We start from the raw sequence: 26809 nt of genomic DNA, 5'->3' as shown, positions 1-26809 counted from the left end.
TAGAAATGATTACTAATTCTGGATTTCAATATCCATCCCGAAAACATACTCAAGACAAAGAGAGAGACAGAGGAACTTGGGTAAGTAAATTGTTTTGCAATAGGGAAAACCAAACACAATCCATTTCAGGAGATTTTACTCAAAATCTAGTTTGATTAGAGAAGCACACCATGAGATCTAATGTCCTCTCAAGCCTTTCCTTCTTCCCTCTTTGTGGCAGTTGCAGAGACAAAATACATGAGACAGAACAGTCCATGAACAAAGCACAAGATCCCGCCAATCTTAAGAAAATTGCGATGCTCAAACCCGCAAGATGCTCTCGACTTTGAATTCGACAATGCCCCTATGATCAATAAGGTGAATCCCACTATCACAACAATCCTGATCACATTTGACAAACACCTAAAGTTAGTCTATTAGAAGCAGTAATCAATCAATTGAAAGATAGCTTTCTTTCTTCTTTTTTAAATTTTTCTGGAGCAAAGAATAAGGTAATCAGAAACCAAGGATTTGTAGATATTACATAACCTTTTTATGATGTTCAGCTATAGGAATAGTTGAAAATTATGATGCTTCTTTTAGTGGAAGACTTGCAGGTTTGGTTCTTACCATGAGAGAGCTAAGGTAGCTACAGCCATTAGCTTGTTTGCTGATGAATGGATGAATTCTGCCCTGGAACAGACACATGTACAGCCGCCGAGCATGTTGGCGATGACATGAGCCAATGCGAGGAGGGTGGCGGCTGCGAGCCCGAGCCTGTAGGCCTGATGAACTGGCTCTCTGCACTCAATGAAAAACACCCTTAAGTGCTTTCCCTATAGGAATTCAAACATAAAAAACATCAGCAAGGTGCCATGTTACATTCCAGTTCTTTAACAATTCTATTGTGCAGCAAAGCTAGTACCTTGTTTTGAGCTATCTCGGCTTCGATTCCAAGTATACCTGCAACTGCATCCATGATCACTATTAAGAGGCAGATGATCACAGCTTCTACCCTCGCCATGATTTTGGTGGTGAAGAGGATAAAGATGAGTAATTCTAGGACTTTATGCTTTTGATATGAGAGAAAAACTTAGTAAGTGTGAACATAAGGAAAAGAAGAGCAATAAATATTGAAATGCAATGGTGAAAGGTCTAGAGAGCTTAGCTGTGTGAAGATGCTTTTGATCTCTGCTTTGCCTTGAACTTGCTTTTACTTTTGCTTGGATTCCTTCTCATGAGGTGGAGGCAAAGCATGGTAAGATCAAGCATATCTGAAAAAAAAAGCGAATCATATTAATAAAAAAAAAAGTTGATCCTAAGAAGGTGGGTATTAAAGTGATAAGATTTACTCCAAAGATTTACTTGGCTGGCTAAACTAGTGACAGTTTTAAGTAAATTTTGCTGGGCAATAGTAAGTATTTACATCTAGACATTTGAGTTGCAGATACTTTCCTCTATACAAATCATATCATCTAATTATTCAGGCATATTAAGAGATAGTAAACTTACATATCCAAAGTTAAACTTTTAACTTTCTTTTGGGTGTTTATAGATACTCAAACTTTTATTTTTCGGATGCTAAAATATAATATAATCATTCTTAGGATACATATATTAAGAGAAAACTTACCAATTTTATTCTCAGGAGAATGTAATCCATGAGGTTATAATTTCTGTTGCAGTAACTAAAGATTAGATGAAGGTGATGGTTATTATATTACTAGAGATGCTATTTTTCTATTGCGATTCTCATTTATTTTACATATTATGATATATATTACTAATTTTATTAGTTAATAATGCTTGTCACTATACTTATATTGTTTTCCTTGAATCAAATTAAGTTGTATAAACAAACCTCATGCTGTAAACACTACAAAGATCTTCAAGAGAGCTAGGATGTTATAGTAGAAATTATGAAGGAAATGTAATAAAGAGGATCTTCAATAAAAGATACACTCAGACTCACTGCACCAAGATCTATACATCATTTCTCCTCCCTATGGAATAACTGACAAATTTACTACTCTCTAATTATATAATGATCCTTCTGACTCAATGACCTATAACCTTACAACATTCATGCTTGTAATGAAATTTAGCTGGGAAAACTAAGTTTCACCAATATCCTTCTCAAAACTTATTCTCAGAAAATTCTGAGAGGTCTATAAGAAGAAAATTCCTACAGACCAACAATCTCTACAGGTGGTAAAGATCTCACCAAAAGTTTTCTCAAAACTGAGAAGTTGGTGCCACCCAAAAGAACAAGAAAAATAATTTAATAAGAATTATTAATTTCTCTCTTCTAATTCGATGGTTAAAATTAAATAATACTAAATAAAATTAACCAGAAGTACCGATCACCATTTTAATTGGAAGGTTAAAGTAGTCCTATTTTATTTTTCTCTCTTAGCCGTCTATTTTGAGTTTAATTAGGATATATTGGTTCTCATGTTTAAACTTAAATTTTCCACTTAAAATAATTTATTTTTTAAAATTTTGAGTTGAATTTTAAATACTCAAAAGTCATGTATAATTTTCTCCACATGTTCTACTATTATTAAGAAAACGGTTATAAGGATAAGCGATAAGAAAATACTTAAATTGTAATTTACATACCGGTTAATCTAGTCACATATGTAAAATGACTTATATACCTCTTAATTTATTAAGGAATGAAAAATATTATTAATTACTAATTGGTTAGTATCGAATCATTGCTCAAGAATAAATCTTGACAGCTTTTGACCAAGAATAAGTCAAAAAGTAATCCCTCTACATACATTTTCTCGTGCAAATCTACAAAAATACATCAAAGGATTAAAGGACAACTCTAGGTTCCTAGATTTCAAGATACAGAAGAGAAATTAGTGAATTTAGGCAAATGATGAAGCCTTTCTCTATTCATTTACCTTGGAAATTTTACAGCACGCACTTCAAAGTTTTAGTTACAAAAATGATTATATTTGGATTCTAAACAATGATATGCAGTCTGAAGCTGGATCTACATAGACTTAAGCAATTTGACTTACAATGAAGCATAATTATCAGAATAAGCTAAAGAGTCGAATCAAATGATTTGTACAGGACCACAAGGCAACTACAAGATAGTCAAGACTTACTTTAGATTGCTCATCACATATACTGTTAGCCGCACATGATAGATAGAGTTATAGACAATTACCAGATTGAAGAAACTTCTTGAAAGTGTCAGGGTTTAAGTCCACACACTGTCAAAAATTTCTAGAGTATGAATATATGAAATTCATACTGCAGGTTGTCAAAGATATGGAAGCTGTTAAACTTTCTTCTCCAATTTCTTGATTTGGGCCACTAGAATCGAAGATCAGATGACTGCAATTCACTTGATCTATAATTGCTGTGGGACCAGCATATGTGAGTGAGGTCATCAACATGGATTTCTCCACTTGGAGAGATATATACTCTGAAGCAATCCAAATGGAATATGTACTCTGCTTTTTGAAAGGCAACCTCACCCCTATAAAGAAGAATCATGCAGCCATCTCCAACGCCATTGAACGGCAATGCCGCCCCGAAGGGCGCTCGAGGTCCGATTAGGCGATCTGAATTCACAGAAATGGCGCGTGTCTCTGACAGAAGCTGCGTTCGACTTGTTAATGGCCCATGGCGGAGATGCTGCTCGAAAGGTCTTAGGGGAGGGCTCACTCTTTAGCCCGATGTTGTTTGGAAAATTCTTTGATCCAGCTGATGCTTTCCCTCTGTGGGAGTTTGAATCAGATGTTCTGCTCTCCGGGCTGCGCAGTGGCTCCAAAACAAGTGTTGAATGGTTTGAAACAAATTCTGACTATGTCCTGAGAGCTCAACTGCCAGGTAATATCTGTCCATTGAGTTAAAAGGCCTTTTAATTGAACACATCTACTTTCTTTCTTCCTTCTCCGAAGTTCTTACATATATGCTGCTACTTCTCTACTACCACTAGGTGCTTAAACATATGCATCTGCAAGATAAACATCAATGATTAATTTTTACTAGTTATGTTTAGATCAGATGAACTAATGGCTAATAAGAAGAAAGAAGAATTCCTCCACTATGAGATTGACCTTGTAATAGAGAATTTATCTTCTCAGTTGGGCATTTCTGTAGGTACAAGAAAATGCGACATAGAGGTAAGTGGTGACAGATGCAAGGTGATAGATATCAGTGGACAGTGGAGGGGCCAAGAATCTGATGCAAGGGATTGGAGGACTGGCCGATGGTGGGAGCAGGGATATGTCAGGCGCCTTGAGCTGCCAGAAAATACAAATTGGAAAAGGGTAGAAGCATATGTTGATGATGATAGCTTTCTAGAGATAAAGATTGCGAAGAATATCTCAGATAGCAACATCCACCAGACAAGTGCTGCGGAGCCCAGGGAATCAGAATTTGTATGAGTGGGAGCAATAATTGACATCTAGAGTGCAATTTTATTCTAACAGAAATATATTGGATGCCAGTATAAATATTGTAGAAAAGGCAATAAGTAACTAGTGGAAAACAAGAAACCATCATCTTTTTCATAGATGGAGAATTACATCACAATCTTCTACTAGTGTTTATTCATGAAAATATAAATTTCCTAACTAAGTGTATCCTAGATAAATCTTCTAGATCTACATTGACACTGAGACACAAATATATTTTCTGATTTTACATCTGCCCTGGCTTCTTTGCAGAATTGCAAGACTGGTATTGGAAGCAATCTTATCTGATTCCATCTCCAAATTTATCTATCATGAATAGTATAAGATCATGCATAGGAAGTACATAAGGATAATAAGATTGGAACAGATTTAGAGACATTAAAGAGTGACACATTTTTGAGTTAGGAGGCCTATAAAGAGCAACTCAAGAACATAAAACGGTGGCGCTGCCGATTAGGGCATTCATGATGTGAAAAAAAGAAATACAGAGACTGCTATCTGTAACTGGAGATTTTCTTTTTCTTTCCAAAAGAATACAGACAATAAGGTCTAAATTATGAATCCTTTCAACCATCAGAAGCCAACATGCTCTTCGCAGATAAACACACTTCTAGATAGTGCAATGCCAAAAACATTTAAATTGGTGTCTCTTGAGCTTAAGATTAAATGGTTTGCACTTGGGGCTAATGTAACACCATGCACATACAATTGCATACCTTTTTTGTTGCCTCAATCTCCTCGACTCTTCTAAGACTTGTGATGGATCTTTGATGGCTTCATCTGCATAAAAGTGATAGATCTCAAACAGGTTCCAGATAAAGAAGCTCGCTTCCAAACACGCAAAAATCGGCATCAGCTTAAAGAGACCTTTTGTATCAAGATCCCAAGAAACGACAACCCAGGTTCACATCTCCTTATTTCAGTTAGGCATTTCATCGAGCGAAAAGGAGGCGTTACACAGAAGGTGTGCGTGCCGTCATATATCATTAAATTTGGATCGATCTAGACACCCAACTATTAAGTATACTCACTCTTCCTAACTTGGCATACGTTATGGTTTGCACCATGGAAGAAGAACACTTGGTAGGACTACAGATAGGCATATAGGAGACCTCTGCAACCAGAATTGGTAACCCTAAACCTTCTTGGACTTCTAGCTACATATCAGCCACTAGAAGGCCCCTTAAAAGAAATGGATGTCTATGAAAATTCATCGCATCTCTGTCTTCTATATTCTTGAAATAGAGTATCTTCTCTTTAAATCCTATGTATTCCATATAGTGATTTTAGATACTATTAGAAATAAATAAAAATATCTTCCCAAAATTCCAAGTCGTCAATTACATCCGGGATATATTTCGAGAATCCGCCGATCGTCCAAGAAAGGAGAGTCCAAGCCAAAAGTATGAGAAAGATAAAAGGTATATATATCTCTCTCCCTTCCTGTTCGTCTGCTGGCTCTAGCCCATATCTCTACTTAGTGAGCTGCAGCTGTTTGATGAAATGCCTAAACTAACTCGGATTCCAGTTACCATGACAGTGACATAGGTTATTGGTGGAGCCCATCAATCTAATTATTGCCACAATATTTCTCAACGCTATTGACCCAGTGATGGAGACGGCTTTTCCAAATCTAGACTCCGAACCAATGCGGTGTCCTATAGGAAGTCGACGACTTCAACGACCGCTCGACCAGTACGTGAAGTTCACAACTTTAGTAAAGTTCGGATTTTTATCGGATTAATTACTACTTCTCTATTATTTACTCTCCCTTCTGCTCTCGTTGTAAGCAGCAAAGAGGAAGACATGGAGGCCTGCAGCAATGGAGACAAAGAGGTCGGCCATCTACTTCTGCTACGTCCACGTCCAACCAATATGGAAGACCTCGGTTTCTTTAGCCTTTCGCAGCGCAACTTCGCCGACATCAAGCTCCCCCGCGCCTTCCGAGGCAGCCGCTGCTGCGGGTATTCAGACGGATGGATGGTCATGGTCTCTGATAAGGAATTCAGCATAACGCTGCTAAATCTCTTCTCCAATGAGCAGTTCAATCTTCCTTCTAGTCTCTTGTCGCGGTTTCATTACGGTGCGAAGTTCGCGGACGGATCGATAGGTTATGTCACCAAGGTGGTGCTCTCATCGCCACCGACGTCGGAGGATTGCATCGTCGCGGTCATGGGCCAACAGCAAACGATTGCATTTTGCCAACCAAGAGGTGATCGATGGTTTGCTCTCCATGCAAACTTTGTGGTTGAAGACATAGTGTTCTACAACCGGAAGCTGCATGTTTTGGACTACAATGGAATGCTAACAGCATATAATCTTGCTAGATTTCCTCATGCAACGTTTGCTGCAGTGTTGCATCCAAAGAAATGTCCCTTGGTTAGGCCAGATGACACGGTTGTACGTGTGAAGAGGTACCTAGTGGAATCAAATGGTGAACTCTTGGTCGTCTCAAGAGACTATAGCGGTTTGGAGAAAGATATCTGCTTTCGTGTGTCCAAGCTCGTTAAAGATGCTTGGATCCCTGTGAAGAGCTTGGGTGATCGAGCTCTGTTTATCGGCGTAGTCCGGTCAGTGTCGGTTAAGGCTGTCGGTAAATCAAAGATTCAACAGAATTGCATCTATTTTACAAGGAAATTGATCGATTTAAGCGGCCCGCATGCGATAGCAGCATACTGTATGGAGGATAAGAGCATTGAGCCAATTCCTATTCGTGATCAACATTCTCTTAGGATTGAACCAGTGTGGATCTAATTCAGAAGAAGTGTCTGCTTCTGTATAAAATCTAGAGGAGACTCAGTTGAATATAGTGCATTTTGTACATCAGAAGAAATAACATCTGCGTAGAAGAAGAAAGAAATGATGTCTATGTCTACTTTGTTTCGTGGATATCACCTCACTGATGCAAGTAAAACTAATCATTCAAAAAACTCTCTTAATATTAGAGATTTAGAGATGATCTATTCTGGCAAATCAATGTGTAACAATTTTTTTTTCAGTCATATATATAACTAGAAGGTAGGGTGCTAGATATAATATTTTCAGCTATCTTTATTTCCTATTCACATTCTAGAGGATGGCTATCCACCTCTCTTCCTTGTTGGAGATATCAAGTAGGATAACAAAACACATACAAGGGTAGTATAAGTGGGCATGTGCATATCCATTTTGACTACACTTCATATTTGCCTTTGAAAATCTTCCAAAATATTATAATTTTCATTATATTCTTCAAAATATCGTAATTGCCAGTTCTTGAGCTCTTTCAAAAGAGAAAAAAATATCACTCCCTCGGATGAATCTAACTAATGGTAATCCCAATTTTTCCTTCGCATAAACTGTTTAAAATAGTTTAAAAGCTATATAATATTACTTCAGTAACCAATTTTCAGCTATCCTTTGAACCCATTCTTGCTTCCCTTACTCGTTCGTGTCATCTCTTAAGCTCAGAGTTACATAAAGTTGCAATTTTTTTTCAGACATTTCCATGAAAATGTGACGTTCTGTGCCAAACACCAAGAAATCCAATTTGATGGATTCTAGGGAAAAAAATAATAATAGATTAGGTTCCCTTGACACTTGCAATGCTAAAGCAATTTGACGTTAAGATGATTCCAATTGTGAGTGTAGATCTGCACTATTGACCATGTTGTTAGAATAGCCACGGAAGGACATTGCAATTTGTCTTTCCCCTTCGTTCAAATGATTCATGCGAATCCGATGCTATATTTTATTTTAGAGTGAGATTTATAGTTGTTTTGGGATTGATTTTGAGTGATTATCTCTATCTATATTCTGTTATATTATTAGTGGATTCTCTCGTCATCTCCGCCTGTGCATATCAGCTATATGAGCGGAACCACGTAAATTGTTCAAGGTTTAGGGTTGCTTGTGTTTGATTTGGTTGCAGTTATGTTATTCTTGTCGAGATCTCTATCTCATAATTGTCGATTTAAATTGCTCAACTTCCACATATTTGTAGTGCTCGTCATGTTAATTTAAATATTTTATTAGGATCAGAGACTTACGTATCGACATAGTAGAGAAGATGTTAATCCATGCTAACTCTTTAGATAGAAAGGACCGTCTCTATGCCTTAGATTTCTATGTGCTAAGAATTGTTGAGCTTCCTGTTTCCCACCAATCAGGCCATTGATGAATTATGAGCTTTCTTTATATATAAGTGAGCGAGGGAGGGGACAAATCACTTTATATCACAACTCTATATCTTTATATGTAGGATATATTTTCAATGGATTAGAAAAATTATAACTAACTCAAATTGATTAAGTTTATCACCGAATTAGTTAACAATTATCTCATATACTAAATGAGAATCATTCCCATGGCAAAAATTATATCCACTTCCAACACGTCATAAAACCAACGTTAGGTGTCAGACATGGCAATTTGTTAAGCGGTACATGATTAGCATATACTTAACTCAATATATTATAGGTGTTCATCACAATAACCCATTTATAACTCAATATTTAAGTTATAAATAAATTTTTCGTTTTATGAACGATTTTTTGTATTACAATTGAAAGTAGTATCACAAGTACATGCAAATTAAGAAGTAGAATAGAAATAAAGGTATATTACAAGCCATTTCAAGAGTTCCCCTGCAGGTTTCTGAAACAAACAATATATAGTTCCATAAAAATTATCTTCTACTTAACTAATGCTAAAAGAAAGATGACTATACAAGCAAATGCTTCATATAGTACATTCCGAATGATAATAATTGCATTTGACCGCACGAATTTGCACAATCCTGTCCATCCTCTTCTGTTCTTGATTGTCATCCCAAGTCTATATAAATGAGGGTTCGAAGGATTGTCGAACAAAAAATAGGTAGATGCGGCCACACAGACAACAATGCCAGTGGAGTTGCTAACGGGAGCCAACACCAGATATAGACCCAATGCGAACGCTGCAACCACGCATTTGGCCGCAAATGTTACCAACCTCGTAGAGGAAAGAATGTTGTGAACGCGAATGGAAGGTTGCACCACAAGTGTCCCACCCAAAGTTATCCAGCATGTGGCTATTATGGACAAAATAAATGCTAAGGTGTCTGCGATAACAAACGCCCTGAAGGCGTATCTCCTTTTTAAAGTTGGTGTTCCATCGTCTCTGTAGCCCCCTGGCAAGGCGAAAGCTGAAGCAAATGTCACAGTAGCAATAAGTATGGCAGTGATAGCTAAGCTCTGGGACACGTTTATGTGTTTATCTGATTCCTCCTTTGACTTGTCCTTCTCGGTCTTGTTTGGGATGAAGTTCAGGGCACAAAGAGTTGAAGTACCGGTGCATATTAACAAGCACAGACAAATCCAGCTACGTGGATCCTTGAAAATGAAAAAAAGAGAGAGAGGAAGCTATTATAAGGATAACAAAAATTAGGATATGATATTTAATCATGCATTATAAATTTGTTACAATTTATGTGCTATATTATTTTCATTTATTTATTTCTCAAAGTGTTGGAGGCTTACCTGCCAATACTTGAAACTAGTTTCAATATTCTTTGTAGAAAGATCTAGAGGTGTTAGGCCGTCCTTGTTCATGATATTTAAACACACTCTTTTGTTTCCGACTAGTAGACTAACGGTCTTTTCATCTCCTTTCCTTACTGCTAGATGTAGAGGTGTATTCCATTCATAATCCTCACCATTCATCAATTTCACAAGTTCTGATTTTCTGCACACATTCTTGACCAACTCTATCTTTTCGTGTTCGACAGCAATATGGAGCAAATTTCTTCCTTCGTTATTGAGTAACTCATCCAAATTAGGACACTTTTCGATGAACACATTAATAACAGCAACTACGCCCCATCTAGCAGCAATATGCACAGGAAATAAGCCATCTAAGTCTGAGATATATGCCAGACAAGTGTCATGATCTAATAATAGTTTAACCATTTTATCATTTCCAGTTGACGCTGCATAGTGAAGAGGAGTGCTCCCTAATTTGTCAGCAATTTTTGCAAGTATTTGCTTCCACTTCAGAAGTTTATCGGCGATTTCTGCTAATTAAATTTACATAGTCAGTCAGAGAATTAATGAAGATCTACCTTTCATTAGTTTTTATTTTATAAGAACTAAAATAACAATATTTATGCACGGCGTAAATCCAGATTTGTGTTTGAAAAAATAAAACTAAATATTATTTAATATAAATAATAACAAAAAGTTATAAAACTTTGTCCTACGAGGTATTCCAAAGTGTAGCTGCCTTTAAAAAAAGTGGCACTCTTTGTACATCGTTATCTACCTATCTTTCATACAAGGTGTAATTTAAAAAGTTAAGGAACTTTGACCTTTGAGGCACTCCGAAACATAACTGCCCTAAAAAAAAGTGGCACTCTCTGTATAGGGTTCAAGGACTAGAATACAATATGTTACAGATTTTTCTTTTAAAACAGTAAAACTAATATAATGAGAATGAGGAAAGATTATTTTCTAATATATGATCACAAAATATTTTTTTAATGTCTTATTTATACCTCCCTTTTTATGTTCCTCAAAGCATAGAGTTTTTTATGTTAATAAAAATTCTGGTGATGTCAATATCAAACTTATGGTATTTTAAAAACTGTATAATAAGAAAGTTTTATGTTTGATATAACATTTGTATAGACTAATCATGAATAATTAAAATTCAGTGTTTGAATTGAAAGTTACTCAACAGTTTATTTGAAATATAATCTAAATATAGGATTCAAAACTGTATATATATATGATGTTTAGTTTTAAGAAATGACTTAAGGTAATTTTAATAAATACTGATTTTAAACTCAAAACATTTTAATTTCTGTGAGAATAATTTTTTTAGAATAGCAAGGTGTGAATAAAAATTCAGCATAATAAAATTACAATAAAACTACACAACTCTAAATTGAGTACATCAATTAGATTAACAAATCTCTTTATTGCAACAAGTTCACAAATATCTCTTTTAATTAAATTATTGGTTTATTCCATTTAGATTAGAATTTATTTAAATTCTAACAAGATTTAATAATCTTGCAATTATCAGATTAGATTTGAACTCAAATCTGATTTTGATCCATTAATTAAACACATAAAATAAACCACGAGAATTTATTTTAAGTATATGTGATCATTTATCCAAGCTGCATCAATAAAACATGTAACTGAAATTTTTATCAAATTATTTTATTTTAAAATGTTCCAAATAGAGATATGATAATAACAATAGAAGATTATAAATTTCTATCTAGCAGAATGACTATTTTATAATTTGCTGAATGTGTAAGAACTAAAATGCAAACTCCTCGAGTGCATTAAAAAGCAACTGAAAGCGGCATTTACGGTATTAAAACTGAAACAATTTAATTTCTTTTCTTTTCCGTTGCAAAAAGGAAAAGATCCTTCATGGATTAACATTCTATTTTGAATTTATATAATTAATTCTGAATTTTCATTGTACAAATTGAAGACTTTTAGACTTATTTTTTTATAAAATAATATCAGAAATATTTAAGAATACCTCACAAAATAGTTAGTGTTTACAAAGTGAGAGCTCGGTCATATTAAAGATAAAAAGTTGAATATCACTTTTCTTTAGATTATTAGTTTTTATTTTCTAAATACTAAAATAATAATATTTTTGCACAGAGTAAATCTAGATTTTTATATAAAAGAATAAAAACTAAATATAATTTAACATAAATAATAATAAAAAGTTAAATATCTCTAGCATGTGATCGAAGCATTATTATCGTAATCCACTTATCTTTTCTCTAAGGTACAACTCACTTTTTCTCCGATTAGATAAAAAATAATATATAAAAGAAAAATTGAGAAAAATTAGCTAAAGCTTTTGCATTTGGATTAAAATTTTTAAATATATTTTTCATAGACAAAAGGAGTATTTATAAGTGTCTTAGACTTTTGAATTTTTCCAAAACTTATAACCGCCAAATGAACTCAGCTCATTAATCATTTTAAAATAACCATTATGATCGTTATCAAACTTTTAAGGTTCTTGTAAACTTTAAATTTAATTTTTTAATTACTTATTTCAAATTTAAATAAAATTCTGAAATTAATAACACCTTTAAATATAGAGAAAATTAGCTACGGGACTAAGTAAAAGATAGGCTGCTAAAAGCCAATTAAATTTTTTTCAAAAAAAGGAAAAAGAAAAAAAAATGTTGATCACCTAAGTTTCCGAATAAGGCAGCTGCATGCATGGCAGTTCGTCCATCTGGTCCGGCATAAGATACAGTTGTTGGTGTTGTAGAAGATGATGATCCAAGTATGGCGCGGAGAAGAGCAACCGACCCTGCCATGACTGCCAAGTAGAGCGGAGATGTACCTTGTTCGTCCACCATACTCACCAGTTTGGGATCAGCTGACATTAACTCCTTTGCAACGTCTACATGGCCATTTTGGACTGCCAGATGTAACGCAGTCTCCTCATGACGATTCCTTGCTCTTATCGCCGTCCTATCTCCGACTCCGGCATCCTCACCCTCGCTAGTGAAAGAAGCGACAAAAAAGGAAACTATTTTGCCATGCCCAGCCCTTACAGCGCAGTGCAACGGCGTCTCGAGCATCACATTGCAAGCCACCAGAAGGGACATTTCTTTCTTGAAGATCAATTGGGCAAGCTCCAAGTGTCCATGGGTAGCAGCGATATGGAGGGCCGTGTTGCCCCCTATGGTTACTCCAAGGAGGCTGATGGCTCCTGTGTCTTGTGCTGAGAGAGCATCGTCCGGAGAAGCTGATATGGCTATTTCGGTTCTTGCTAGTAGGTTCTCTACGAGACTCTTATCCCCTCTCGTTGCTGCTATGAGCAACTCAGGATTAATGGTGATCCGGATAGGACCGATTGGATCTGCTCGAGTTTGAGGATTTTCCATATATGATAATTATATATTATGGGGAAGTATGCAGGACGTACGAGATGACAGGCGTTCGTTCGTCTTGGGACGAGCAGTTCTCCGCTCCATCTCTCATAAGCAGCGCGCGAATCGATGCTCCTCAGCAACCACGTGACGAATTTATTCGACGCTTAGCTGCTGAAGAAATTTGCCATCCACTTTGCTTCGCACTGGGATATAATTAATTGTTCAAGTACTATGCGTTTCCTTTTATCTCCTTCTCTCTCCTCGTCTTTAGTCCCATAAGAAACCTTTCTTGAATTCCTTCTGGCTACTTTCTCTTTTACCTTCTAAAGTAAAGATTTTCACATCGAATGTACAAGATTAACACTACGATGTAAATGTCTTGGTTAAAATAGTGCTGTCAAGCTTGACGAGCGGCTTAAAATTAGCTTGGGCTCAGCTTAACTGAAGCTTGAGTTCAACTTAGCTCTATCAAAACTAAATTGAGTCTAAGCTAGAGTCGACTTGCTCAAACTCGGCTCTATAGGCTCGATATAAAAGGGGTGAGTGAGAATTGAGAAAACCCTAATTCCCAAATTAGAAATACCCTTCTTGCCTAATCCTATTTCCAGCTTTTCACATCCTACCTCCTCCTCCGATCGGCACCTGTGCTCGTCTCCTCAAGCTGTCGGTGGTGTCGCCTCGTCCTCCTCCTCCTCCTTCAGCAACAGCAAGCTACCGCAGTGACGCCTCGTCCTCCTTCGCCAAGCTGCCACCGTGTCGTTCTCATTCACTAAGCCACCGCCGCGTCGTCCTCCTTCACTAAGCCATCGTCGTGTCGTCCTCCTTCACCAAGCTGCCTCCCCCTCCTCCTTTGGCAACGGCAAGCCGCCGTAGTGCCGCGTCGTTCTCCTTCACCAAGCCACCACCACGTCGCCCTCCTCCTTCCCTCTCCTACTGTAGCTCATATTCCAACCACCCAAATTTCTAGAATAAATGTTTTCTTCCTTGTCGACTAATTTCCATTAATTACAGAAATACAATATTATTTCTATCAAGCAATTCTATTACTCTTTGGTGAAATTTGATCTTATGAAAAGAAAACTTGCAACCTATGTGGGATTCATTCTGCTTGTGGTGACCTTGAACAAAATAAGCTTGACTGAAGGTTGAACTGTATTTCCCTTGCTTTTGCATAATTGAGACTTGCTTCTATTGCAACTTCCTTTGTAATTATGTTGTGCGATTATTTCTAAAACAAGAACCAATATCATTATTCTAACAAAATGATTTAGTTGGCTTTTATTTTATTTACAGATTAAATTTGTTATTCAATTTTAGCTTCTTTTTTTTTTCACTTTAAATAGGTTGTGGCTCGGCTTGAGCTCGAATTGGCTCAGTCTAGTTCGATCTAGCTCGGCTTAAATGAGACTTGATAATAGGCTCATTTTAGATTTGGGCTCGATCAGGCCTGACTTGGGCTTGCCTCAAGCTGAGCCAAGTCGAGCCTAAGCCTAATATTAAAGCTTAAAATTAATTTCGAGCTGAGCCTAAGTTAGAGCCGGCTCGCTCAGGCTTAGCTCGTTTACACCCCTAGGTCAAAGTATAAAATATAATTCTTTTTCGTTCTCTAAAAATCTTAGCTTTTAGTTGATGAATTAACATGCTACTAGAGTATGTTTATATATTATTTAAAATATAAAATTTTTACCTAATTAAATTCACTTTTAAATGCCCTGTAGAAAGATATTAAAATATAATTTAAATGCTCATGTAAGCAAATCAATCATAAGAGCATGGGATTTTATAAAACCAACTAGTCGGTAGATAATGAAAGAAATAACACAACACACACTGCAGAGGAATATATGATTTAATTCTGAATTATTTGTTTATGATTCAAATCTAATTAGAGTAAATTTGAATTTGTTTAAAAGTCGAGTTATCGGGTTAGATCAAATTTTGCTATCCGTACTTATCTTTCACCCAACTTCAATGTGTGTATTGCTACATGCGTCTCTAGGTGATGAACAATAACATATACTACAGATTGAAAGGAATGAGTAATATGAAGTAGGCATACCAGCTTATAGTTGAGACCAACTTCAACCCCAATTACGGAAAGGTCTAAAGGTGTTAAGCCCTCCTTGTTTATGATACTTGAATTTACTCTCTTGTTTTGCATTAATAGACTAACAATCCATTGATCTCCGATTCTTACTGCCGGATGTAGAGGTGTATTTCCTTGATAGTCTCTACATTCATCAATTTCACAAGCTCTGACCTTCTGCACACATATTGGACCATCTCTATCCTTTTGTGTTCGACAGCAATATGGAACAAAATTCTTCGTTGGTTATCGAGTAACTCATCCAAATTAGGACACTGGTTGATGAACACACCCATAACAGCAACTGCACTCCAGATGGGCTTGATTGCAGCAACCTGCACAGGAAATAAGTCAGATGAGTCTGCGATGTACGCTTGAGAAATGTCGTGTTTTAATAATGGCGCAACCATTTTAGCATTTCCATCTGAGGTTGCATAGTGTAGTGGAGTGCTTTCTAAATTATCAGCGCATTTTGCAAGCATTTGATTCCGCCTCAGAAGTTCTTCGACGATTTCTGCTGATTAAGTTTACATATACTATGAGAGAATTAATGAAGATCTACCATAAAATATAGAGGAAATTAGCCGCTGGGCTAAGTAAAAGATAGGCTGTTAAATACAAATTAATTTAAAGAAAAAATGAAGTGTTGATTACCTGAGTTTTGGAGGAAGGCAGCTGCATGCATGGCAGTTTGTCCATTTGGTCCGGCATAAGATACATTTGTTGGTGTTGTAGAAGATGATGATCCAAGTATGGCGTGGAGAAGAGCAACCGATCCTGCCATGACGGCCAAGTAGAGCGGAGATATACCTTGTTCGTCCACCATACTCGCTAGTCCAGGATCAGCCGACATCAACTCCTTTGCAATGTCTATATGGCCATTTTGGACTGCCAGATGTAACGCAGTCTCCTCATCACGATTCCTTGCTCTTATCGCCATCCTATTCCCGGCTCTGTCGTCCTCACCCTCGCTAGTGAAAGAAGTGACAATAAAGGAAACTATAGTGTCATGCCCAGCCCTTGCAGCACAGTGCAGCGGCGTCTCGAGCATCACATTGCGAGCCACCAGGAGGGACCTTTCTCTCTTGCAGATCAATTGGGCAAGCTCCAAGTGTCCATTGGTAGCAGCGATATGGAGGGCTGTGTTGCCCCCCATGGTTACTCCAAGGAGGACGCTGGCTCCTCGGTCTTGTGCTGAGAGAGCATCGTCCCGAGAAGCTGATATGGCTATTTCGGTTCTTGCTAGTAGGTCCTCTACGAGACTCTTATTCCCTCTCGTTGCTCCTTTGAGCAACTCAGGATCCATGGGGATCCGGTGAGGACCGATTGGATATGCTTGAGTTTGAGGACTTTCCATATATGATAATTATATATTATGGGGAAGTATGCAGGACGTACGAGATGACAGGCGTTCGTTCGTCCTGGAACGAGCACTTCTCCGCTCCATCTCTTATAAGCAGCACGCGAATCGATGCTCCTCAGCCGCCGCCAGACGAATTTATTCCACGCTTACCTGCTGAAGCAATTCGCCATCCACTTTGCTTCGCACTGGGATATAATTAATTCTCCAAGTACTATGCGTTTCCTTCTATCTCCTCCTCCCTCCTCCCTCCTCGTCTTTCGTCCCAATTAAGAAACCTTTCTTGAATTCCTTCTGGCTACTTCCTCTCTTACTTTCTAAAGTAAAGATTTTCATATCGAATGGACAAGATTAACACTGATAATGTAAGTGTCTTGGTCAAAGTATAAAATATAATTCTTTTTTGTTCTCTAAAAATCTAAGCTTTTAGTTGATGGATTAACATGTTACTAAAGTAGATTTATATGTTATTTAAAATATAAATCTTTTCCTAATTAAATAATCTTCTTTAGTCTCTAAAAATGCCCTGTGGAAAGATATTAAAATATAATTTAAATACTCGTTAGCAAATGAATCATAAGAGCATGAGATTTTGTAAAACTAATTGGTTGGTAGATAATAGGGAGAGAAATAACATAACACACACAATAGAGAAATATATGATAGTCTAAGATCGTTGATGGTGAATTAAAGGATCCCGGATATATCAGCACGTTTTAGAGAGAATATATTAGAAGTAGCACCTTATATATATTTTGATTATGTTATAAATAAAATATGCTCTTTTTGTTATTTTATTAATTAAGACCCCCACGTTATTATGAAGTGAGCACAGGATGGATGGATAGAGAAAGCAATCGACACGGAATTCAACTCCATTAGGTTTAGGTAATCATAATCATATTTATTATTTATTCTGTGTATTCTATTTTTAATGTCTCAAAATATATATGTTGAGGTAATCTTCTCCTTTTTTTCCCCTTTTGCCTTAACATTAGAAAACTTAATCAGGATTGTTACGGTCAATAAGACATTAAAAAGTTCGGTATTTAAAAAACTCATCTATATAATAGCTTGTAGTAGTAATACAAATTAAAAAAGAAATGTAATTAATAATATCATGCATCAAATAGAGTTAGAATATTTAAAAAGTTTTCTCAAAAAGAAAAATAAAAACTATGGGACACGGAAGAGAATTAGAACACCAAATTATTTACTAACCAAATATGAGTAACTATCATATGAGGCTAGCCAAAACTAATTTAATTAGAAACAACTTTCATAAAATATCTAAAGTAATGCTAATAGAAAGATGAAGATATAAATCGATGAATCACGTAGCGTCCTCTCCAACATAAAACTTGCGATGTTGAGATTTACTTTCCAGTTCAACCAATTCCTGGCATGCGGAATCAAACGGGATTTAAACAATCCTATCCATCCTACTCGACTCTTGATTGTGATTGCAAGCCTACATATCTGGATCTTATCAGGAGTGTCAAGCAAAATGGAGGCAGAAGTGGTCACACAAACAACAATGCCAATGGAATTACTGACCGGGGCCAGCACTAGATATATACATAGTGCAAATGCTGCAATCATGCATCTGGTTTCTAACACCAACAAAGTGTTAGAACAAACGACGTAGTAACTGCGTAACCGAGGCTGCACCAAAACTGACCCACCAAAAGTGATCCAAAATGTGGATAACATGGAGAAAATAAATGCTAAGGCGTCTGCAATAATAAACGCCTTGAAGGTGTATCTCCCTGCTAGAGTTGGTGTGCCATCAGCTTTGTAACCCCCAGGTAAGGTGAAAGCTGCAGCAAATGTCACAGTTGCAATTAGTACTGAAGAAATAGCTGAGCTTCGGTTGATGTACAAATGTTTCTTTGCTTCCTCATCTAAATCCGTCTGTTTGTAGTCGCGTCGAAAGTGATCCACCCGACGAGGACTTGCAAGAGCTCCAGTCTGTGCCAAGCACCAACAAATCCAATTCGATGGATTCTTGAAGGAAAAGAAAACAATAGATTAGGTTCTCGCGACACTTGCAATGCTAAGGAAATTTGGCATTATGACGATTCCTATTGAAGTAGGGATAAAATCAAGAAGACCATTCGAATGGGGTTGGATCCGTTCAAACAGCCTTGTTGTAGATCATCATTTAGGGCTTCATGTGCCGTGGCGTTTGAATGCCTAGGTATGACAAAATTTTGCACACTACAGGCATTCAAATGGGCTCTGAGAGCATTCAAATGCCTAGGCCCGAGAAAATTTTATACACTGTAGGTATTTGAACAAGTTCTGAGGGCATTCGAACGCTTAAGCCCGAGAAAAATTTGCACAGTAGGCGTTCAAACACCTCTACATTCCAGATTAATGTTTCATGGCATTCTCCATCAAGTCACCTCTATAAATAGATAAATTAGAGTTTTAGGGTCATTATCCAAAGAAAAAACCTGAGAGATATAACCAGTTAAGGAAAATTGAAGTGTGAAAACCCTTTGTATTTGGATTAGTGGATTGAAACTTTTGCATCGTTCATGAATATAGATACATCGTTGAACCACGTAAATTTTGTCTCTCTCTATTTTTTTCTTCTCTATGGATTACTCGCGCTACAAGTTTTGTCCGTGGTTAGATTGTTTGATTGTTATTACTCTACCATCAGCATCATATTTGTGATTTTCTCTATTTCACATTACTTTTATCCATTGCTATTATATTGGATTATTGTATGGGTGCTTGAGAATAGATTCCGTTGTCCTCACCCAATTTAGAATGCACAACAATTCTAATTATTACGAGATCTCTATCTCGTAATTGTTGATTTAGATCATTGTGCTTCCGCATATACATATTTTTTTGTCACGGAATCAACATTTTAGTGGCACCTAACTCAATATTAGATGATGTCAGACTTTGCAATTTCTTATATGATTGGCAAACCTAACTCAATATTAGGTGTCCATCACAATATCCCATTTATAACTAAATATTTAGGTTATAATTAAATTTTTTTGGGTTATAAACAAGTTTTTCATATTATAAATAAGAATTTTTTTGTATTATAAAAAAATTAGTTGGATCATAAATAGATTATCATGTCATAAATATATTAGCAAGTCAAGTCATAAAAGGGTTAAATAAACACGAACACGTCTTGTTTAATAATCATATTAAATAGGTTGACATGATTATGATCTTAAGTCTGATTAGACTAAACTCAAGTCGTGTCAAATTTTGCTACCTCTACTTCTAGTATGTTTCACCCAACTTCAATGTGTGTGTTTCTACATGTGATCTCTAGGCAATGAATTATAGATTGAAAGGAATGAATAATACGAAGGCTTACCAGCTTATAGTTGAGACCATCTTCAGTCCCGATTACGGAAATGTCTAAAGGTGTTAAGCCCTCCTTGTTTATGATACTTGAGTTTACTGTCTTGTTTTGCATCAATAGACTAACAATCCCTTGATCTCCAATTTTGACTGCCAGATGTAGAGGTGTATTCCCTTGATAGTCCCTACCATTCATCAATTTCACAAGTTCTGGCCTTTTGCAGACATACCAAACTATCGGTTTGTTTTTGTGTTCGACAGCAGTATGGAGCAAATTCCTTTCTTCGTTATCAACTAACTCATCTGAATAAGGACAGTGTTTGATGAGTTCATCAACTATACTAACTTCACCCGTGATAGCAGCAACATGCACAGGAAATAAGCCACCTGAGTCTGCGATGTATGCCAGAGAAGTGTCGTGTTTTAATAGCAGCTTAACCATTCTACCATTTCCAGCTGACGCTGCATAGTGTAGAGGAGTGCTTCCGGAAATATCAGCATGCTTTGCAAGCTTTGGTTCCCACCTCAGAAGTTTTTCAGCTATCTCTGTAGATGAAGTTTACATAAATTACATACAGCCAGATGCTGTCAAAGAATGAAGACCATCAAATATAAATTATTTACTTTAGTCAAGATCTGCATACAGCCTCTTCTCATAACTACTATTTTCTTTTTATACAGTAGTTTCCTTTTTCTTCCAAGCTTCCAAGTATACAAAACTATAGTTTACACTCTATATTTTTACTATTTATAAATTAAACCTTATAATTTAGTGAATATATACGGATATTAAATCTATTAGTTAAATTTAATCAAACATTTTGATTAAATTAATTATACTAAGAAGATTACAAAAATATCCTCAACTAATTTATACTTACCTAACTTATACTACCTCAACCCAATCTAACTAAACCTAACCAACTAAACATAACCCAACTAAATCTAACCACTAAACCTAATTCAATCCAACTACACATAACTAACTAAATCCAACCCAACCTTCTTTCAAGGTCTGACCTAAACCCAACTCTCCTCCCTCCTCTCTCCTCCCTTCTCATCACCCAGCTAACACTCCTCCCTGCTCCCTCCTCCCTCCTCCCTCCTCATTCCCTCATCATCCCCATCTAACCCTCCTCCCTCCTCATAATCTCATCCTCTCCATCACAACGTCGGCAGCATCTCCGACCTCCACGCCAGATCAGCGAAATCGGACGGCCTGCAGGCCATGTCGGAGTAATCGAACAGCCCGTCGTCCAACTCCACCACTTCGTTGGCGGCAACAGCCGCCTCCGTCCAGATGTCGAACTCTAATCCCTCGTAACAACCAGCAATGGCGTCATCGAAACCCCATATCTGGCCGAACCCTCCTTGCTCCTCCTCCTCCTCCTCCTCTGCCTTTTCATTATTTCATGCGTTGGGTTATTTTTTCTGTTGGCATTTATCTGAATTTTGTTGTCCCATTTGGGATTTTTAGGATAATTAGAGAATTCAATACATTTTGGAGGATAAAAGAGTGCGTTTTGTCCCAATTTCTAATCCGCCGCCGGCTTGAGTATAGGGAGGGTGAAGTCCAAGGCCGGTGAAGTCGGTGAAGCCCGAGCTGATGAAGGAGAGAAAGAGAGAAAGAAAGGAGAGAAGAAGAGAGAGGGGCATTTTAGTTGTTTTAAAAATAAATATTATAATCAACAGAATATTTTTATCTTATGCCAGATGCTTAAATAAGATTAGTTTAAATTCAATTCAGATTATTTTCTGCACATAATTCTCGGATCCTCAGACTATTTATACATAACCGATGCATGTTTACAATATAAACAGCAGCAAACGTGAAGCCATAAGTGATGTCATAGATAATTAAGGAATTAATGCTGCAGAGTTTGACCCCTGAATTGAAAAATGAAATGTCCATTACCTAAATTTTGTTGGAAGACAGCAGCATGCAAAGCAGTTTGTCCATTTGGCCCGGCTAGATTTCCTCATGCAACGTTTGCTGCAGTGTTGCATCCAAAGAAATGTCACTTGGTTAGGCCAGATGACACACGGTTGTACGTGTGAAGAGGTACCTAGTGGAATCAAATGGTGAACTCTTGGTCGTCTCAAGAGACTATAGCGGTTTGGAGAAAGATATCTGCTTTCGTGTGTCCAAGCTCGTTAAAGATGCTTGGATCCCTGTGAAGAGCTTGGGTGATCGAGCTCTGTTTATCGGCGTAGTCCGGTCAGTGTCGGTTAAGGCTGTCGGTAAATCAAAGATTCAACAGAATTGCATCTATTTTACAAGGAAATTGATCGATTTAAGCGGCCCGCATGCGATAGCAGCATACTGTATGGAGGATAAGAGCATTGAGCCAATTCCTATTCGTGATCAACATTCTCTTAGGATTGAACCAGTGTGGATCTAATTCAGAAGAAGTGTCTGCTTCTGTATAAAATCTAGAGGAGACTCAGTTGAATATAGTGCATTTTGTACATCAGAAGAAATAACATCTGCGTAGAAGAAGAAAGAAATGATGTCTATGTCTACTTTGTTTCGTGGATATCACCTCACTGATGCAAGTAAAACTAATCATTCAAAAAACTCTCTTAATATTAGAGATTTAGAGATGATCTATTCTGGCAAATCAATGTGTAACAATTTTTTTTTCAGTCATATATATAACTAGAAGGTAGGGTGCTAGATATAATATTTTCAGCTATCTTTATTTCCTATTCACATTCTAGAGGATGGCTATCCACCTCTCTTCCTTGTTGGAGATATCAAGTAGGATAACAAAACACATACAAGGGTAGTATAAGTGGGCATGTGCATATCCATTTTGACTACACTTCATATTTGCCTTTGAAAATCTTCCAAAATATTATAATTTTCATTATATTCTTCAAAATATCGTAATTGCCAGTTCTTGAGCTCTTTCAAAAGAGAAAAAAATATCACTCCCTCGGATGAATCTAACTAATGGTAATCCCAATTTTTCCTTCGCATAAACTGTTTAAAATAGTTTAAAAGCTATATAATATTACTTCAGTAACCAATTTTCAGCTATCCTTTGAACCCATTCTTGCTTCCCTTACTCGTTCGTGTCATCTCTTAAGCTCAGAGTTACATAAAGTTGCAATTTTTTTTCAGACATTTCCATGAAAATGTGACGTTCTGTGCCAAACACCAAGAAATCCAATTTGATGGATTCTAGGGAAAAAAAACAATAGATTAGGTTCCCTTGACACTTGAAATGCTAAAGCAATTTGACGCTAAGATGATTCCAATTGTGAGTGTAGATCTGAACTATTGACCGTGTTGTTGGAATGGCCGCAGAAGGACATTGCAATTTGTCTTTCGCCTTCTTTCAAATGATTCAGGCGAATCCGATGCTATATTTTATTTCAGAGTGAGATTTATAGTTGATTTGGGATTAATTTTGAGCGATTATCTCTATCTATATTCTGTTATATTATTAGTGGATCCTTTCGTCATCTCTGCCTGTGCATATCAGCTATACGAGCGGAACCACATAAATTGTTCAAGGTTTAGGGTCGCTTGTGTTTGATTTGGTTGTAGTTATGTAATTCTTGTCGAGATCTCTATCTCACAATTGTCGATTTAAATTGCTCAACTTCCACATATTTGTAGTGCCCGTTATGTTAATTTAAATACTTTATTAGGATTAGAGACTTACATGTTGACATAGTAGATAAGATGTCGATCCATGCTGTCTCTATGTCTTGGATTTCTATGCGCTAAGAATTGCTGAGCTTCCTCTCTCACACCAATCTAGCCTTTCATGAATTATGAGCTCTCTTTATATATAAGTGAGTGAGGGAGGGGACAGATCACTTTATCATCATAACTCTATATCTTTATCATGAATATGTAGGAAATATTCCCAACAGATTAGAAAAATTATAACTAACTCAAATTGATCAAGTTCATCATCGAATTAGTTAACAATTATCTCGTATAATAAATGAGAATTATTCCCATGGCAAAAATTATATCCACTTCCAACACGTCACAAAACCAACGTTAGGTGTCAGACATGGCAATTTGTTAAGTAGTACATCATCAGCATATATTTAACTCAATATATTATAGGTGTTCATCACAATAACCCATTTATAACTCAATATTTAAGTTATAAATAAATTTTTCGTGTTATGAACAATTTTTTATATTACAATTGAAAGTAGTATCACAAGAACATGCAAATTAAGAAGTAGAATAGAAATAAAGTTATATTACAAGCCATTTCAAGAGTTCCCCTGTATGTTTCTGAAACAAATTATATATAGTTCCATAAAAATTATCTTCTACTTAACTAATGCTAAAAGAAAGATGAGGATTAAAGCAAACACTTCAGATAGTATAGCCTTAGAGATCAAAACTGCAAGGAGGCACGACATCCCACTGGGTTTAAACAATCCTTTCCATCCTCTTCTGTTCTTGGTTACGATCACAAGTCTATACAACTGCGACCTCGCAGGATCGTCAAACAATAAATAGGTAGACGCGGCCACGCAGACAACAATGCCAATGGAGTTGCTAACGGGAGCCAACACTAAATATAGACCCAATGCGAACGTTGCAACCATGCATCTGGCCGCGTATATGACTAAGCTGATAGAGGAAAGAATGTAGCGAACGCGAAAGGAAGGTTGCACCGCAAGTGTCCCACCAAAAGTGATCCAAAATGTGGCTATTATGGAGAAAATAAATGCTAAGGTGTCTGCGATAACAAACGCCCTGAAGGCGTATCTCCTTGCTAGAGTTGGTGTTCCATTATCTCTGTAACCCCCCGGCAAGGTGAAAGCTGCAGCAAATGTCACAGTAGCAATAAGTATTGTGGCGATAGCTAAGCTCTGGGACACGTTTACGTGTTTATCTGATTCCTCCTTTAACTTGTCCTTCTCGATCTTTTTTTGGGGGAGCTTGGGAAGAGGTCCTTGAGCACCAGTGCATATAAACAAGCACATTGAAATCCAGCTACTTGGAACCTTGAAAATAAAAGAGAGAGAGACCAATTTCAAGCTTAGTTATAGAAAGATCTAGAGGTGTTAGGCCGTCCTTGTTCATGATATTTAAATGCACTCTTTTGTTTCCGACCAGTAGACTAACGGTATTTTCATCTCCTTTCCTTATTGCTAGATGTAGAGGTGTATTCCGTTCATAATCCTCACCATTCATCAATTTCACAAGCTCTGGCTTTCTGCACACATACTTGACCAACTCTATCTTTTCGTGTTCGATAGCAATATGGAGCAAATTTCTTTCTTCGTTATCCAGTAACTCATCCAAATCAGGACACTTTTTGAGGAACACATCGATAACATCAACGTTGCCGCATCTAGTAGCAATTTGCACAGGAAATAAGCCATCTAAGTCTGAGATATATACCGAACGAGTGTCATAATTTAATAATAGTTTAACCATTTTATCATTTTCAGTTGACGCTGCATAGTGAAGAGGAGTGCTCCCTGATTTGTCAGCAATTTTTGCAAGTATTTGGTTCCACTTCAGAAGTTCCCTGGCGATTACTGCTAATTAAATTTACATAGTCAGTCAAAGAATTAATGAAGATCTACCTTTCATTAGTTTTTATTTTATAAGAACTAAAATAACAATATTTATGCACGGCGTAAATCCAGATTTGTGTTTGAAAAAATAAAACTAAATATTATTTAATATAAATAATAACAAAAAGTTATAAAACTTTGTCCTACGAGGTATTCCAAAGTGTAGCTGCCTTTAAAAAAAGTGGCACTCTTTGTACATTGTTATCTACCTATCTTTCATACAAGGTGTAATTTAAAAAGTTAAGGAACTTTGACCTTTGAGGCACTCCGAAACATAACTGCCCTAAAAAAAAGTGGCACTCTCTGTATAGGGTTCAAGGACTAGAATACAATATGTTACAGATTTTTCTTTTAAAACAGTAAAACTAATATAATGAGAATGAGGAAAGATTATTTTCTAATATATGATCACAAAATATTTTTTTAATGTCTTATTTATACCTCCCTTTTTATGTTCCTCAAAGCATAGAGTTTTTTATGTTAATAAAAATTCTGGTGATGTCAATATCAAACTTATGGTATTTTAAAAACTGTATAATAAGAAAGTTTTATGTTTGATATAACATTTGTATAGACTAATCATGAATAATTAAAATTCAGTGTTTGAATTGAAAGTTACTCAACAGTTTATTTGAAATATAATCTAAATATAGGATTCAAAACTGTATATATATATGATGTTTAGTTTTAAGAAATGACTTAAGGTAATTTTAATAAATACTGATTTTAAACTCAAAACATTTTAATTTCTGTGAGAATAATTTTTTTAGAATAGCAAGGTGTGAATAAAAATTCAGCATAATAAAATTACAATAAAACTACACAACTCTAAATTGAGTACATCAATTAGATTAACAAATCTCTTTATTGCAACAAGTTCACAAATATCTCTTTTAATTAAATTATTGGTTTATTCCATTTAGATTAGAATTTATTTAAATTCTAACAAGATTTAATAATCTTGCAATTATCAGATTAGATTTGAACTCAAATCTGATTTTGATCCATTAATTAAACACATAAAATAAACCACGAGAATTTATTTTAAGTATATGTGATCATTTATCCAAGCTGCATCAATAAAACATGTAACTGAAATTTTTATCAAATTATTTTATTTTAAAATGTTCCAAATAGAGATATGA

The 26809-nt window shown here is 36.2% G+C and overlaps 5 protein-coding genes across 5 annotated transcripts; 2 read left to right on the top strand and 3 right to left on the bottom strand.

The window, feature by feature from the left end:
- LOC140759708 (protein VASCULATURE COMPLEXITY AND CONNECTIVITY-like) lies at window positions 1-3307 on the bottom strand. The gene is made up of 4 exons (XM_073096341.1): window positions 3167-3307; window positions 905-1253; window positions 610-815; window positions 1-381 (listed from the first exon to the last, which is right to left on the bottom strand). The coding sequence occupies exons 2-4, from the start codon at window positions 1001-1003 to the stop codon at window positions 189-191; spliced, it is 498 nt and encodes a 165-aa protein (XP_072952442.1). The 5' UTR covers window positions 1004-1253; window positions 3167-3307; the 3' UTR covers window positions 1-188.
- A 220-nt stretch (window positions 3308-3527) lies between these two features.
- Window positions 3528-4520, top strand: LOC140759707 (22.3 kDa class VI heat shock protein). Its single transcript, XM_073096340.1, has 2 exons — window positions 3528-3834; window positions 4108-4520. Exons 1-2 carry the CDS (start codon window positions 3528-3530, stop codon window positions 4392-4394), a joined length of 594 nt encoding a protein of 197 aa, XP_072952441.1. The 3' UTR covers window positions 4395-4520.
- A 1464-nt stretch (window positions 4521-5984) lies between these two features.
- LOC140759706 (F-box/kelch-repeat protein At1g57790-like) lies at window positions 5985-7301 on the top strand. The gene is made up of 2 exons (XM_073096339.1): window positions 5985-6119; window positions 6218-7301. Exons 1-2 carry the CDS (start codon window positions 6037-6039, stop codon window positions 7176-7178), a joined length of 1044 nt encoding a protein of 347 aa, XP_072952440.1. The 5' UTR covers window positions 5985-6036; the 3' UTR covers window positions 7179-7301.
- A 1796-nt stretch (window positions 7302-9097) lies between these two features.
- Window positions 9098-13320, bottom strand: LOC140758666 (protein ACCELERATED CELL DEATH 6-like). Its single transcript, XM_073094908.1, has 3 exons — window positions 12618-13320; window positions 9923-10455; window positions 9098-9775 (listed from the first exon to the last, which is right to left on the bottom strand). The coding sequence occupies exons 1-3, from the start codon at window positions 13318-13320 to the stop codon at window positions 9098-9100; spliced, it is 1914 nt and encodes a 637-aa protein (XP_072951009.1).
- A 2070-nt stretch (window positions 13321-15390) lies between these two features.
- On the bottom strand, window positions 15391-16716 carry LOC140759574 (uncharacterized). The gene is made up of 3 exons (XM_073096172.1): window positions 16049-16716; window positions 15802-15911; window positions 15391-15729 (listed from the first exon to the last, which is right to left on the bottom strand). Exons 1-3 carry the CDS (start codon window positions 16698-16700, stop codon window positions 15502-15504), a joined length of 990 nt encoding a protein of 329 aa, XP_072952273.1. The 5' UTR covers window positions 16701-16716; the 3' UTR covers window positions 15391-15501.
- Between the last annotated feature and the right edge of the window lie 10093 nt (window positions 16717-26809).

The sequence above is a fragment of the Typha angustifolia genome, chromosome 4 (genome assembly GCF_048772165.1).
Source record: "Typha angustifolia cultivar Huaian chromosome 4, ASM4877216v1, whole genome shotgun sequence".
In the NCBI taxonomy this organism is placed as follows: domain Eukaryota; kingdom Viridiplantae; phylum Streptophyta; class Magnoliopsida; order Poales; family Typhaceae; genus Typha; species Typha angustifolia.
Note: the sequence above shows the minus strand (reverse complement) of the source record. Positions and strands in the feature narration are given on the sequence as shown.

Excerpts from the sequence above, each read along its gene's own strand:
- LOC140759708 (XM_073096341.1), bottom strand. The coding sequence starts at position 1,003 with ATGGCGAGGGTAGAAGCTGTGATCATCTGCCTCTTAATAGTGATCATG. Across the intron at positions 816-904 it reads CCGAGATAGCTCAAAACAAG|GGAAAGCACTTAAGGGTGTT; the intron begins GTACTAGCTTTG and ends GAATTCCTATAG. Across the intron at positions 382-609 it reads GCTACCTTAGCTCTCTCATG|GATTGTTGTGATAGTGGGAT; the intron begins GTAAGAACCAAA and ends AAATGTGATCAG.
- LOC140759574 (XM_073096172.1), bottom strand. The coding sequence starts at position 16,700 with ATGGATCCTGAGTTGCTCAAAGGAGCAACGAGAGGGAATAAGAGTCTC. Across the intron at positions 15,912-16,048 it reads TGCCTTCCTCCAAAACTCAG|CAGAAATCGTCGAAGAACTT; the intron begins GTAATCAACACT and ends AAACTTAATCAG. Across the intron at positions 15,730-15,801 it reads CAGATGGAAATGCTAAAATG|GTTGCTGCAATCAAGCCCAT; the intron begins GTTGCGCCATTA and ends TTTCCTGTGCAG.
- LOC140759707 (XM_073096340.1), top strand. The coding sequence starts at position 3,528 with ATGCCGCCCCGAAGGGCGCTCGAGGTCCGATTAGGCGATCTGAATTCA. Across the intron at positions 3,835-4,107 it reads CCTGAGAGCTCAACTGCCAG|GTACAAGAAAATGCGACATA; the intron begins GTAATATCTGTC and ends GCATTTCTGTAG.
- LOC140758666 (XM_073094908.1), bottom strand. The coding sequence starts at position 13,320 with ATGGAAAATCCTCAAACTCGAGCAGATCCAATCGGTCCTATCCGGATC. Across the intron at positions 10,456-12,617 it reads TGCCTTATTCGGAAACTTAG|AAATCGCCGATAAACTTCTG; the intron begins GTGATCAACATT and ends TTTAATTAGCAG. Across the intron at positions 9,776-9,922 it reads CTAGTTTCAAGTATTGGCAG|GATCCACGTAGCTGGATTTG; the intron begins GTAAGCCTCCAA and ends TTCATTTTCAAG.
- LOC140759706 (XM_073096339.1), top strand. The coding sequence starts at position 6,037 with ATGGAGACGGCTTTTCCAAATCTAGACTCCGAACCAATGCGGTGTCCT. Across the intron at positions 6,120-6,217 it reads CTTCAACGACCGCTCGACCA|CAAAGAGGAAGACATGGAGG; the intron begins GTACGTGAAGTT and ends CGTTGTAAGCAG.